This window comes from Alligator sinensis, unplaced genomic scaffold (assembly GCF_000455745.1).
Source record: "Alligator sinensis unplaced genomic scaffold, ASM45574v1 scaffold111_1, whole genome shotgun sequence".
Lineage (NCBI taxonomy): Eukaryota > Metazoa > Chordata > Crocodylia > Alligatoridae > Alligator > Alligator sinensis.
This window is the reverse complement of record NW_005841875.1, coordinates 3,029,003-3,043,491: the sequence shown is the minus strand read 5'-3', so window position 1 is coordinate 3,043,491 and position 14,489 is coordinate 3,029,003. Positions and strand designations below refer to the sequence as shown.

Sequence of the window (14,489 nt, the reverse complement as noted above, 5' to 3'; positions counted from 1 at the left end):
GGGGAGGGTGGGGTCTTAATTAAAACAAATACGATCAAAATATGTAGGTTCTGAGCTCTCTCAAAAATGATTTTTTAAATAAAATCAAAGGACATCTTAAATTAAATTACTTTTACATTTTAAAAATTAATTTAAGCCAAAAACTCTTTAATTAAAAACAAGTCAGAATTTGACATTTAAATTTTGTCTACTTAAAAATCCTACAAATTAATTTATAAACACCTATTCACATAATGTTTCCATGCTTTTTCACAAGAAAAACAAGTCTGAAAAAGATTCCAGCAAGCCTTACATCTTTAATTCAAGGGCAGTGAGGCGAGTGTACATTTGAAACCTCCAATAGAGCAAAAACATTTTTATACTCACTTCCCTTACCTTCCCCCCAACCCTCACTGGGTCCCCACCATGTGGTGATTAAAGTAATAGAGTGGGGTCACCTAGGGACAGACATTCAAAAAGCCTGAGCCTGAATTGATTCAATCGTTGCAGGTTAGTCTAACCTGGCTAGGCTAACCCAGTTTGCAACCGTCCAGACATCCCCTCGGGACTGAAAAAATGTAGGCACGTGCCTGCAGTGGCTCAGGCTAGAAGCTGGGGCGAGGTGGGGGGCAGTGCTACAGTAGCCCTCCCTCCCTTCCACAATGCTGAGCTGAGGGGGGCGTGGCCAGGCCTGGGCAGGATGCTGATGCCCCTCCCCCCACCCCAAGCAGCCCAGCAGGGTATTGATAAGACATTGTTTATCACCCCAAACTCACTGTTTATCAGCTCATTAAGAAAACAACAGAGGGACATTACTAGCTACCTGCTGATTCTGCCTTTTGTCCCGTCTGCCACAGCACGGACCATAGCCAGCATGTGGTCTGCTAGCTAATGCTGTGTCTGTGTAAGGCAGAAGGGACAGCAGAATCCCTGCTTGGTGGGGAGGGGGAAGGCAGGGAGATGCCTAAAGTCTGTGCTAGAGTCCCAGCCAGGGAGCAGAGGGGAGGGGCCAGCCATGCTGTGGAGCAGAGAGCCCTGCCCAGCCCAGAGAGCATCCTGGGATGCTGCAGGAGTCTGGTTTATCTTAAACCAGCAAGGGGTCTGGGACAGACATTATATAAAGTGATTTGACCCAAATCAGTTAAGTCTGATACTACATTCAACCAGGTTTATCTCAAACTGGTTTCAGCCATTTTGAAACTGGTTTATGTGCACTGAATGTCTGATCTCTTACAAGTGTAAACCAGTTTCTAATCACTTAAACCAGTTTGTGTGTAATGTCTGTCCCTAGCCCAGAAAGAAGCAACTCTAAAGCTAGAAGGCATAGCCAGCCCGAGTCTGACCTGCTCAGCGATTGCTTAAGGTAGCCAGAAGCATGGATTTTACTAACAGAAACAATTTGGGTCTTGCCTTCCTGTTTTTCTTTGAGATCAGCAGTGCTCAACATTTTTCTTTTTTAAAAAAGGAAAAAGGAGGAAAAAACCACAAGTGGGCCAAACTTTAAAATCAGAAGCAGGCTAATGTTCAGGAGGCAGGACAGGAGGATGCAGCCACACTGCCTTTGGCTATGCAGCGCAAGCTCTGCGTCTGCTGCAATTCTGCAGGCACAGTGAGCTCTCTGAGCACCAGCTTACCAGTGTGAGCTCTGGCCACACCTACCACTTCCATGCAGCTCTAGAGCCTAGGGAGTGATCATTGCTACCGTTCTCAGTATTTTGCAGCTTTACAATAACCCACCTGACTCAATCTAATTGGTTATTCTTTCTTAAGCATACCCAGAAAAAGTTAGCCTGGTGGTACAGTACAGTTGACATCCATGCTGCACAGGGAACAAATACTGAAAATCTAGAAGGCTTGGGTATCCTTCATAAGACTACTTTGAGAGGAATGGAAATAGGTACTGAAAAGAATGAAGACTTGTTCCATCATACTGTGCCTAGTAAGAAGCAGCTCCTGCAATATTAAATAGTTGTAAGATAATTTTTAAATTGTTATGAGTTAGTTCATTGATTATTAAAACATAGTACAAGCTTTGTAAGGAGAGTTTTCCTCCTAAATCTTATCCATCAGGACATTTTGCCTTGTAAAACAACCCAAGGTGGAAAACTGAACTGCCAAAGTTTACATACAGAAAACAAGTAAAATTACATCGATATGCATTATTAATTTGTATACAACATATACAAAAACCACACAAAAAGATGGTAAAAAGGCTTTTACTTTTTTGAAGTTTAAATTTTGTTTTCCTATAAAGCCTTACTACCCACCCTATGTACCGTTTAACAGAGGCTTAAATAGTATATGGGACTTTGTGGAAATCCTCAAGACACAGTGAATTTATCCATAATGATAAGGTTAGCAAGAATGTCAAAAGATGGTTTTCGATGTTTTGTTCATCCCCAAGCAAATTAATTCACCATTACAGTAAAAGAATGTGATTAAATACAAGCATATTTCAAATGATCAAGTTATAATAAAACCACAAGTTTCTAGTCTTGTCATTTATTTTAAAAATCTTATTCAAAATATTAAATGATACAAGTCCAAATATGATAAAAATTACTGCAAGAAAACAGTTCGAATACCAGTATTTTTTGTGCTTCCCTTTCTTGTGATTAAGAAGAATGTACTTCACTGTAGGATTTAAAAGTTTAACTGCTTCACTCATTACATAATATCATGCCATCACAATTTTTCTCATGCTAACTAACATCTGTAAAGTTTTGATAATTTTTCAAAACAATACACTAATGCTTGAATACCAAGTCATCAAATATGGTTCTGAGTCGCCATTATTTACACATTTATCAGTTCTAAAAATTAAATCAAAATAATGTACAGATAGCAAAACTACGAAATTGTATACTTTACAACTCATGGAAAAAAACATAAATAGTGAAAGTACAAAAGACAAGGTAAAAAACCAAGCATCCTAATAATTTGCTGTACACTAAATCAAATGTTAATTGAATGTGCAACAATTAAAGCAAGGTGCAGTGCTCTCCATAAGTTATGGCAGCCCCACATGCTTTTATTTTCTAGTCTGCTTTCCAGTTACCTGGGTCAAAATAACACCAAAATAAATTATTCTTACAGTCCCAGGGTCTCATATTTGCAATAAAATTAAGGTTTGTGAAAGAACGTCCTAAGCTGCTTTAAAATGTGAGGGAAAATGTGGACTAACAGTAAATCTGTGTGTATTTATTTTATTAAAATTATACTATGAGGCTTATTTTCAGTTTACTAGTTTAAAAATTAAAAATAAAGCATCTATAAATGTAATTAGAGAAAATCTTGGGCAATCAAGAAGCAACACTACCTTCATACAAAATGGAGGTTTCTAAAGAAAATGAAAGCTTTACAACTTCTAAAATTAAAAAAATATGCTTTGTACAGTTACTTTAAAATGCTTTACTGTAAGAAGCACCTGGAGAAGATATGAAGTTTGTCACGTGAGCTAGTCTGGCATAGGTAAGAAAAATCTAAGTTAGCCAAAAAATATTTAGATAAAAGTTTACAGCACTAAACAATTTATGCATGAAAAAGTGATAATTTTTTAGACTGTGTAATATAATATACAAGGATTTATGAGCCATACAAGTGATTAGCAGAGAGACCATTAATTTGATTCAGCAATGCCAAACTCATTAATTTATTGAACCTAAAAAGTTTTGTACCTTTATTTTTGAATTAGCACTATTAACAGTGCTTCAGACAGAAAAGAAGACACACAACATAAAACTGAAAAGCGCACTAGTTATTTAAATCTATTTTCTGTACATCTGATTTGAAACTTGACTTTTGACAAAGAAATAAATCCTTTGTCTTACAGGAGATTTAAATCTCAAAGCCATCCAGGTAAGAGAGCTGCTTATGGCAAATACCTGCACAATATTACATGAACAGGTAGGCAAAGTCAGCAAACCCAAAATTAATGTTTTTTAAAAAATGTAATCATTGGTAATCTTCAGTGAAGGCATTGCTTCATTAACATTTTGATCTAAGCGATGATATTCTACTGTTCTAGAACAAAGACCATCACGCCATCTTCGACTCTGGACCAATAAAAAGATCTGAAAGAAAATGAAGTTAATTTAGAGAAGAATATAACAAAAACGAAACATTTCTGTCAGCTAACGAACAGCTGCATTTTAACCAGTCACCTGTGGTGCTACCTGCCTTATTTTAGCTAGCACTGTGAATTTTAGCATACTGTACTTTCCATTTGCTATTCCAGCAAACGCAACTACTGACATCCTGGACCTTGTCCACACCAAGACTTTTCAGCACCTCTTACAATCAAAAACAAGTGCAGCTTCATGGGTGGCAGAAACAGCAATGTGTCAGCATTAACATATAGGTATTTAACATTAATGTCTGGGTTAGGTGACACACTGATAAAAATACTTTTGTCTGATTTACACTGGCACTTCACAATTGTAATTCCCACTGGAGCTACTGATTTTAGAAGAAAGGTGAGAGAAGTACTTAGAAATCTGTGTAGATAGATGCAACCCTAGAGATCACCTGTTCCTACTCTCCAGTGATAGAAACAGGCTGTGGTGATAACAGTTTGCAACCCTGACAATTCAAACACTGGAAGTTTAGTCACAGACCTTGGAAGAAAGAATTACCCAACAATTTGTAGACGGAAGACAAATAGGGCAAAATGTTTAGCAGCATATTTCAAAAGTAATGAAAGCCCTTTGGAAAAAAATGTTTTGTACTTTAGGCTTCTTTGGGATTATAAAGCACTATGGCAGAAATATTAGTTAAAAGTTTGTTTCAGTCCCATCCAAACACAGGGCCAAATCTATTTTCCATGGAGATAAGGAGAAAGAGTGGGGAAATGAAACACAATCAAGCTTTTCAGGGCATTAATCAAAACCGTCTACAAATTTTAGTTCCAACTTCTAGGAGTCCTTTAACATTATCTGCAGATTCTGAAAGAAGACAACACTAATCAAGCAACACCTGAGATCTATGTATCCCGTCTACATTCATTCTCCATTAAAAAAAATCACTGACATGCTTCATCACAGTTGCTAGAATTTCAAAGAATTCAAAGTACTAACTTTAAAAGTTGTGGGAAAGGGTTAAATCCTAGGAATACCCAATTTAAATGGTCTTAAATTTCAAGTATCATCATAATTATCTCAAGAACACACACTTAATTGAGGACTAAGTTTTCCTTAATGTAATGTTTATAATCCTGGACAGATTCAAATTTAGTACAATCACCTTCATGAAACTTTGCTTTGCTTGATATAATCACGTTCCATCAAGTATACTGCTGAACTGATTCATTACTGATGTTATCATTTAATTGATTTTCCAACCCAAAATGCCTGTAGTTTCAAATTCACTTTTCTTTATGCATATATAGAAACATATTAAGGATCAGTGTAACATCATTACTAAATACTGCACAAATGTTTTTAGAAAATATTTTTCTTTGCAGAACAAAAATCAGTTTTTTCATAAAGAACTTCAAAATGTTAAAGCAAAAATATTTTGAAACAACAAGGTATACTCTCTCTTTTACCAACACACCTACCTTTCTCTTATTGTGATACGAGATATAAACAACAGCTACTACGAAGGCAACTATAACTAGGTGGAAAAAGAAATGGCTGTCTTCTTCTTCCAGTCCTGTTACAGAGGAGTCCTTTATCTTGTCTTCAACGGATTTCACATCCTCATTATAGATGCTAATGGTATCAGAGTCGTCATCTTCTGGCAAGTCTAGAAGGTCTGAATTGAATCTGGAATTGGATGTCATCTCATATGCGTTATAGTCTTCACTATCGTCAGGCTCAATAATTTCTTTTACCAATGGTGGAGAACTATTCAGTGCATCTTTGAAATCTGTTATAAGATCATCTTCATCAATTTTTGTATCTTCAGAAGCATCAACATCCATTTGCAAGACCGGACTCTCAGTTGTAGAATGGGCAGTAACAGATGTAGCTAAGTCATCCTTTCCCACAGTTGGTTTAAGTGTGACAGCAGAAAGGTTTCTAAGAGTTTCTGAGGGCAACTCTTTATTTAGTATTGTTGTCAAATTTTGTAGACTGGCTGTTGGCATCTGAGATTTAATAACTATTTCACTGTTGGAAGTAACATTTTTCTCAGACTGCTCCACGTCTTCTGCCGTACCTGGGGAAGGGGAAAGCCATTATATTCAACCTCTATATTTTTCTGTACAACATGTACACACCCACACACAGCCCAAGTAAGACTTTTGATGTATTTTACAACAAAGAAATGCTACTGGGGTAGGCCCATCTGAGCACAAACACATTTTGGAGGGTAATAGTACTGTACCTAAATCCACACTGTAGAACTTAAAATGAAGAGGATTCCTGCTCCACTCATGCAAGTGTCAGAACATATACAGCACCACAAGCTACGCAACAAGTATGATAAATTGTTTCAGGTAAGTGATACCTAAATTTTGTTTGCTAAGTGTTTTTACAGTGGTAAAATATCTCATTAAAAATAAAAAATACTGTATTGATTTCAAAATGCCTGGACAGCTAACCATGTTTACTCATGCACTGCATGCCCCTTTCCACAAAAAAGCCCTCCAAAATTAGAGTTCATATATTAAGCAAGGAAACTGATTTCCATGATAGAGTGGAGGTGTGAGGATGTTAGAATGGGTGCTGGGCCCATGCTGGGCATGCAGGAAGGGTGAAGCCCACCTCCCTGGTCACTCAGGCTATCCTTGCTTCTGAAGCTTTAACTCTGTTACAACCTCTGCCAAATTGACAGCAGCTTTTGGTTGAGCAGCCAAAAATAACATGGAAAATTCAAACTGCCTTATCTTGATCAGTATGTATACCTGTTAGCAAAAGGCAATACATGCAAAACCCAGAAACCTGAAAGCCTCACCTGAACATCAAACTGTTCTCTTTCCTTCTGAAATAGCATAAATTAGAACTAGTGCTATCAGGCTCCTATACATGGTGGAAGCCATGCAATTGTATAAAGCTACGTGAAGTTCACAAAACCAGTAAGATATTTTTTAAATCAAAAGCAGCAAAATGGACACTATTTGGCTTTACTCTTGGCCATTTAAGTGTTAGGCTTAAGCAACACAAGTAAGTAAGTTTGTGGATATATTAGCCTATGTTTTCAAATGAACTAGCTACAGTGCAAATTATATAGTCCAGCTTAGTTTTCTACATTTCTCCACTTGTAGTCTCATATTGTTACTGGAGAAGAATGACGATGATGTTGCTCTTAGATCCCACTGCATCAAAAACGGCTCAGATAGGTAGAAGATAAGAAACAAGAACAGATTGCCTATTCAACACTAAAACTCATCCCACCCCACTCATTCCTGCTTCCCTGCCTATTACACAGGAAAGCAATACTGGTTGCCCATCCGCCGTGAAGCATCTACTAAACTCTGAATACTACTTACAACAGCGGTGCACAATTATTTTGGCTGGAGGGCCAATTAACAAGTTTTGATGAGCTGTCAAGAGCCACACACAAAATCTTCCAGAAGATATTTTAACAAATTATAAATAAAAAAATAGATCATACACTAAAAAAATCAAACATCTACTATAACATATTTTAAATTTCCAAAAATAATTTGGCCTGATTTACATTGTATTTTAGTAGTGTACACACAGGCAATTGCATAATGGCTCAAAATAAAGTCTTACACTTGTATATTGTGTGTGGGAGAGTCAGGGGAGGGGAAATGTTGGGGGCTATCTGTTCACTAGGTCCCAGGAACTGGCCAGGATTAGAAGGGGGCATGAGGCACGTGCAACAGAGCTCACCTGGGCCGTTCAGGTGCAATCTGTACCCCCTCCCCCCTCCCTGCCCCCATCTGGCCGTGAGACTTCACATGAGGTCAAGCCCAGCCCACTCTCACCTGGGAGAGTCAGCACCACATCCCTGCCCGTGCACACTGGACAGCTCCAGCCCCAGCCCTGGCCAATGTGCACAGCTTCTTGATGGAGCTGCTCCCAGTGCACCTGCAGCCTCCTGGGTACTACTCAACTTCCCCTGCCTCCGAAGGCTCCGCCTCCTGACCTTGCTGCACCACTCCAGGCTGGGGTGGAGAAACCGCAGACAGGCAGCTCCTGCCCCAGTGCACAGGGCTCCATCTCTAGCTCCCAACCACCTTTCACCCACTCTGCCTGCCCGCAGACAGCTACTCACTGCACCAGGCAGGCAGAGTGGGTGGAAGATGGTTGGGAGCTGAAGCCAAGCATTGTGCTGGGCAGGAGCCATTCAACTGGTGTGTCTGTGTTTGTCGGTCCATTACTGGGCATGGTGCCTGGCACACATCTCCATGGCTTCCCTCCACTGCCTGAAGCAGCACAGCAGAGGCAGGAGGAGGAGGAGGAGCGGATAGAGGGAGGGGAAGCCAAGCAGTACCTAGGCAGCTACAGCTGCACTGGGAACAGCCCCGCCAGGAAGCTGTGTGCACTGGTTGGGGTTCTCAACAGGTACAGGAAGGAGCACAGAGCAGGCTGCTCTGGGCAGCCATGGACACGGTTCAGCCCCAAGCAGAGCACCATGGAGGCAGCTGCAGGCCAGATGCAATCAATTGGTGGGCCATATTTTGCCCATGCCTGACTTGCGAATTTAGTAAAAACCAACCAAACAAACAAAAAATCTTTTACTACTCTTTTTTCCTACCATCCATAGAAGAAAATACTAAGCTTTTATTAGTAGCTTTTAAGCAATGAAGAATTCACTTCAAAATGATTGGTTCTACAGAGCTTCCAGTTCCCACATCAATATTATTGATGCAAAAATAAGGAAAAATGTGATTTTGAGTATCCTCTCTTATATCCTTTGTGTCCCACAATAAAGAGAGATATTTTTCTCCATTCTCCTAAGTGATCAGGGACATCAAGCAAGCCGTGATTCAGATGGGTGTGTAAATGCTTTTCTCAGAATGATATCTTAAAGTGTGGAATTTGTGTATGTCAACTGCAGATATGTATGGCATAACACTTGGAAACAAATATCAAGCTATGCCTCCTAGGCTCACTGTTGAGAACAAATCCAAAGCAGCAAGGGGTTTTGATGCTATCTTTTACTTGACCAACTGTAGAAGTGAGTGAGACGGCAGACAAGCTTTCCAGGAGACAAGCCCAAAAACCTGTCGACCATCTCACACAAGTCTACAGTTGATCCAGTGAAAGATATGACCAAAAAATTCTTGCTTCTCATATATTTCCTGGACCATCACTGCTACAATACCACTCTAACGTTACAACAAAAAAAATCCAAAGACATGTTATAGCACAGCAGGCTATGCAGTATGTCCAGCCTTTCCCTTCACATTCAAACTCTGTTGCTAAGATTCATAACAGGGTAGACAAACTACAAAAGTGTTCTTGGCTGCTATGCTGAACATGTTTTTTGGGGTTTTTTTTAACTGGCTTTGTTTTCTCTTCTTTTTTGTTGCCTTTGACCCAGGTGTCAGGCTAATTAGGGAAGGGTACTTAAATATAATCTCAAACTAGAAAGTAAAGAGCAAATTTACGGAGTCTCTTTAAAGGAATCAAAGGTCATATGAAACTCTGTAAGGAAATAAGTAAATAAAGAATTTAAATACCAAAAGAAGATCTGAGTCAAATGGAGGCCTTATGGCCTGTAATTTGCAACTCTCCAACCTCCAGACTTCCAAAAGGGAAGAAAAACACAATGTTAAGACTGTGGGAATGAGAGGAAGTGGGGCCACATTTTCACTGTTTGCCAACAGACCTAAAGATACACAAGATTAACAAACATTTTAAAGGTAATTTAAAACTGTCAGGAACAACCAACCAAAACCCCAAACTGATTTCCCTGCCCTTCCAAAAATGGTATATTTAAACTGAATACTCAGCTCTCCATTAAGAATCCCAAAGTCCCAGGAAGATATGGTAAGCAGCCACTGAATTTGTGGTAACTATGCTTTTTACCTCCCTCTCACTCTCCCAACCTGTTCAGTCATAAAAAAAATGAAACTGCTACAGGAAAAAAATGTTGCTTTGTATGTTCCATGACTGTGGGTTAAAATGATTTCGTGATACATATTGACTAAGTTACAGGAGAAAGGCAACATAAATCGGACATCTAAGTATAAAGGAAACCAATACAAGAATTACATTTCCAGATGGAATCTAGTAACTTTTTCTTTCAGTTTGACTTTCAGCTATTTTATTATTCCATAATCATCTTTCATTAGTACCCGAAACAGGTTTACAAGGTAGTATTAAAACCACACAGCATGTCATCTAACAAAGTAGCATATTCCACTACAGTTATTCATGGCATATTTTTCCCCATTACTGATTATATTATTCAAGGTAAAATACATGCCATAAGGTTGACTGACTTATAAAGAGCTACTTTCTACTCCACATGACTTTGTTAAAATCCTTTTTAAAGGCTGCCACATAAAACTGATTTAAGTTTATCACCACTGAATTTCTGGCAAACTATTATGATAGAACCCTGTCAAAATCCCTTGGTATGTTATAGTGATAACTTTTTGATGTTACAAAGAAGTGACAGTGCAAACTTGGAAAATGTCCATAAAAAAAAAAAAAATCAACTACAGGCAAATTTGTACAAAGCTCAACTGAGAATGCCACCTCTGCAGTCAGGCATCAAACATTCTTAAACCTAAATCAGGCACCTTGGCTTGGGAGTCGCATGTTAAGCAGGGCGACACCTAAGCTCACCAAAAACAAATACAGAAGAGAGGGTGTCTTAAATACTGGCTCCCCCCAGACTTGGGCACCTAACTCAGGGAGCTGTAAGTGGGAGCCTATGTGAGACTGAAAACTGCATACAGACTTTATATACAGCTAACCATGTCATCCTTTTCTAAAATATAGCTGGAGGAGGAAGAGATAATGCCACTGGCCTTTTGTATAAGAGTCTAGTGGTTAGAGCTCTTGCCCTAGTTGGGTTATAGGTCCTTTCCATCTGGGAGAGGACAAATATACATCTCTCACCTCCCAAATGAGTGCTCTAACCAGGAAGATGGAGGATACTCTCAGAAACCTTCTTGTTGGAGGTGGGCCACCAAGGAGGAAAAACAAGTAAGAGGGGATATGACTTTATATGTACTACTGATGATCAAAAAAAGGGGCAGGGGGAGGAATCTTGGGTTCTGGTCACTGCTCTTAACGCAGTTCATGAATTTTATATAATGACTCTAAAGCAAAATGCAGCCTAAGCAGCCTGGGTTGTACCTAAGGTCCACCGACCACAGCATGATTGGCATCTTTGACAGTGGTCAGTACAACTTCCTGAGAACTCTGACTAAACGCCTTGTGAGAAATACAGAACTCTCTCATACTGATCTCTAACAGACAGATTAACTTAAGCCCTGAAACAGAAAGGCTTATAAATCATAGAAACGTTTGTATTAGCATTTGGAAGACTTAGTTTTGAATAAATCAAGTAGCATCTAAGTTCTGCACTCTCATTTCAACTCAATTCTTTGATTCAGTGATTTTGGTGGGATTTTTCAAAAGTTCTTTAGTGACAGAAGGCCACAAATGTCACTGGGGGGGAGAGATGCAGAGGGGGGTAGAGCCTATACAGATCCTTTTCCAATATAATTCACCAAAACAAAGTAAACCATGCCAACAAAACCTGATGTCAGCTTTTTTGTTATTATAACTAAAGCTATAGAGAATTAACAGTATACGGGAAACAAGCAATATTGCAAACCATACCAGAATTAAGGACAAAGATTTCATAGACATTAGGGTCTGGAAGGGACCTCATGAGATCATCGAGTCCAGCCCCCTGCCAGAGGCAGGAAGTTTGCAGGGATCAAATGATCCCAGCATGATAAGCATCCAAATGCCTTTTGAATGAGTCCAGAGTAGGTGCTTACACCACCTCTGGGGGGAGTCTGCTCCAGACCTTGGACACTCGGACTGTAAAGAAGATGAGGGATTCATGTGATGTTTGATGTCTGTGATGCTTAAGGTGAGCTGGGCCTACTTCCAAAAGTTAAAATACAAAATATCGATGACAACTGTCTAGTGCAAGAGAATGTAAGTTTGCAGCTGGACCTTCTGAAAAGAAATAATAAGGCATCACTTCCAGCCAGAGACAACCATGACGGGGTGCGTGGTCTGGAGCAAATCAGCCTGTGCAGGGCCCAGACAAGGTGGCGGCAGGGGGGAGGGTGGGGAGCGAACAGATGGACACAAAGCCAACCTGGTTCTGTGGGGCCCCTCAAAGCGCAGAGCCCAGGGCAGTTGTCCTCAATCCCCACACCCCTAGCCCCACCCCCTCCCCCCCAGGACAGCCCTGCTTCCAGCTTACCTTATACCTATGATGATTTTAAGCAAGCTCCTATGCGTTTGGTGTGCGACTGTGTGAAATGTCTGTCCTTAATTAAGTATAGTGAATTGTAATTAACTTGTGCTTATGTGCAGGAAGAAATATTCTCCTGCAGGAAGAACGTGCAGGAAGAAACATATGGGGTTTGATACCCATCTCCTCCTGATTTACTCTCATTTTGCTTCAGTGGTTCCCCTTGATCTTCCAAGGACAACTCTTCAGAAACTTTGTATTTTCTCAGCTGTTAATCAATTTTTTGATATGTTCCAACTCAGTAGAAATTGATAATCTGTTACTGAGGACAGTAATTCAATCAAAATTGGGACTTTCTAGTAACCAATAACGAACAGTTTGATTAACAGGATCTTCCTGTTGGTTATTGCTTGGATTTCCCTCTTGATTTGCACAATTACAAGAACACTTTGAAGATGCTGAGCTGAAGGATATAAAAGAGGAACGAAGCAGCTAACAGTGCATTTCAAAAATAAAAATCACTCAACACAAGAACTACTACTGCACCCATAAGATCTTCTGGCAAACAGATCCACACCATGAGAAGATGACAAGACGGAGGCTGCCTCTTTGCCTGTATTGATGAGATACTATCACTTTTAGAGCTAAATATACTGGAATTTGCTTTTCTTTAGGGTCATTTAATAGTTTACAGCTGTAGTAAATAAAGCCTTTCTGTCATTTATTAAACAAGTTGTCATGTCAATCCTTTATATACTAGGCCTGAATCCCATTTCATAACTCAACAGTGTTGAAGCAGTTTGGCAGAGAATTATACAAAAACAAGGTAGTGTTAAGTTTAGCAATCACTAAACAAATTTATTTAGAGGGGAGACTACTGTTTCCTGCAAGGAAAGTCTTAAGAGTAGTGGGTCTAATCCTGCGGAAAAAAATGAAGATCATCCAACTACTCATATTTGTGGCACGTTAACCTGCAGCTTCAAATATTAGGAAACTGCTTAAGAAATAATGCATATTTTACACATTCACTATATACCATAATATTAAAAAAAATCCCAACAATCTGTCATGCTAAAATATATAGAAGCATATGTTTTAACACAGGGCCACTATTTAATAGTCTATTAAAAATACCCAAGGAGTTTCTTGGCAAGCTAGAAAATTATGAAAGTTGGCACCTAATGTATCTAAGCACTTACAACCAGACACTTGTGTCAAATTACTTGCAAGTAAAATATTATACAAATGTTAGAGAATCAAAGTTATTCATGAAGCCATGTACACTTACAAAGGATTGTAATGGGCTACTACTTGTTTATACAGTACACTTTTCCAGCATGAAATACAGGCTTTACCAATCCCGAGAGAGAGAGAGAGATTATAGGGTCTTTCAGCTCCTAAAATAACGAAAATATTAACATTTTTTTTTAGTTTAACATTAGTCTTATTCATAAGCTATGAGGGAATTATTTATTTAAACTACTATCTTTGCTTCTCTTGGTGGAGTTTTATAATTTTTGATTTTGTCTCCATTAAATTAAGACCAAAAAAAAAAAAAATGATTCATTGATCAAATTAAGACAGGAAAAAATTCTTAGCTGATGCTACCAAAACAAGTTTTCCTAGGTCCCAAGCTACAATTCTGCAGGCAAGTCCATGAATGTCTAACTTCTATTGGCTGGCAAGATACCAAGAAACAGATTCTCAATATGGACAATCATTCCTTATGTGAATACCTCAAAAAAACAATGATTATAATTAAAATGCATCAGCAAAGATTAAGCCTTATTAATATTAATCTTCTTCCTTAACATGTAGAACAAATAATCAATCCTACATTTTACTCCATCATAAAAAGCTTATAATGATAAATTCAAACTAGGCCTATGACTTCATTACACTGCGGGTGATGCAGACAGTCAGAGAAGTCAGTCGCCCTGATGAACTATGAAAAGAAAGCCTTATTTCCTACCAGAATTTTTTTCTGTAAGCAGACAAAAATGTGTTGAAAATACACAATGTCATGTAAAGAATATGAAAGTGGAGGCAACAGGATTTACTGTGCAATACATTTCTTTTCAAATTTATTTATATACCTTTAAAAAAAAAAAAAAAAAACCCGCTCCTGAACATCTTTTTCAAGTAACATCTTCCTATTTCAAAGCATGATTTTTCTCTCCATTTGGGGGGGGGGGGGGGGG

At 38.9% G+C, this 14,489-nt stretch overlaps 1 protein-coding gene across 1 annotated transcript in view; it reads right to left on the bottom strand.

Annotated features, from left to right (window-relative positions):
• Window positions 1–2,465: 2,465 nt before the first annotated feature.
• CUNH5orf15 (chromosome unknown C5orf15 homolog) overlaps window positions 2,466–14,489 on the bottom strand; it is a 14,977-nt gene continuing 2,953 nt past the window's right edge. Inside the window, exons 2-3 of the mRNA XM_006017214.3 lie at window positions 5,537–6,138; window positions 2,466–4,052 (exon numbers count right to left, since the gene is read on the bottom strand). Of these exons, the coding sequence (XP_006017276.1) occupies window positions 3,921–4,052; window positions 5,537–6,138 (734 nt within the window). The 3' untranslated portion in view covers window positions 2,466–3,920. The remainder of the gene's footprint in view (window positions 4,053–5,536; window positions 6,139–14,489) is intronic.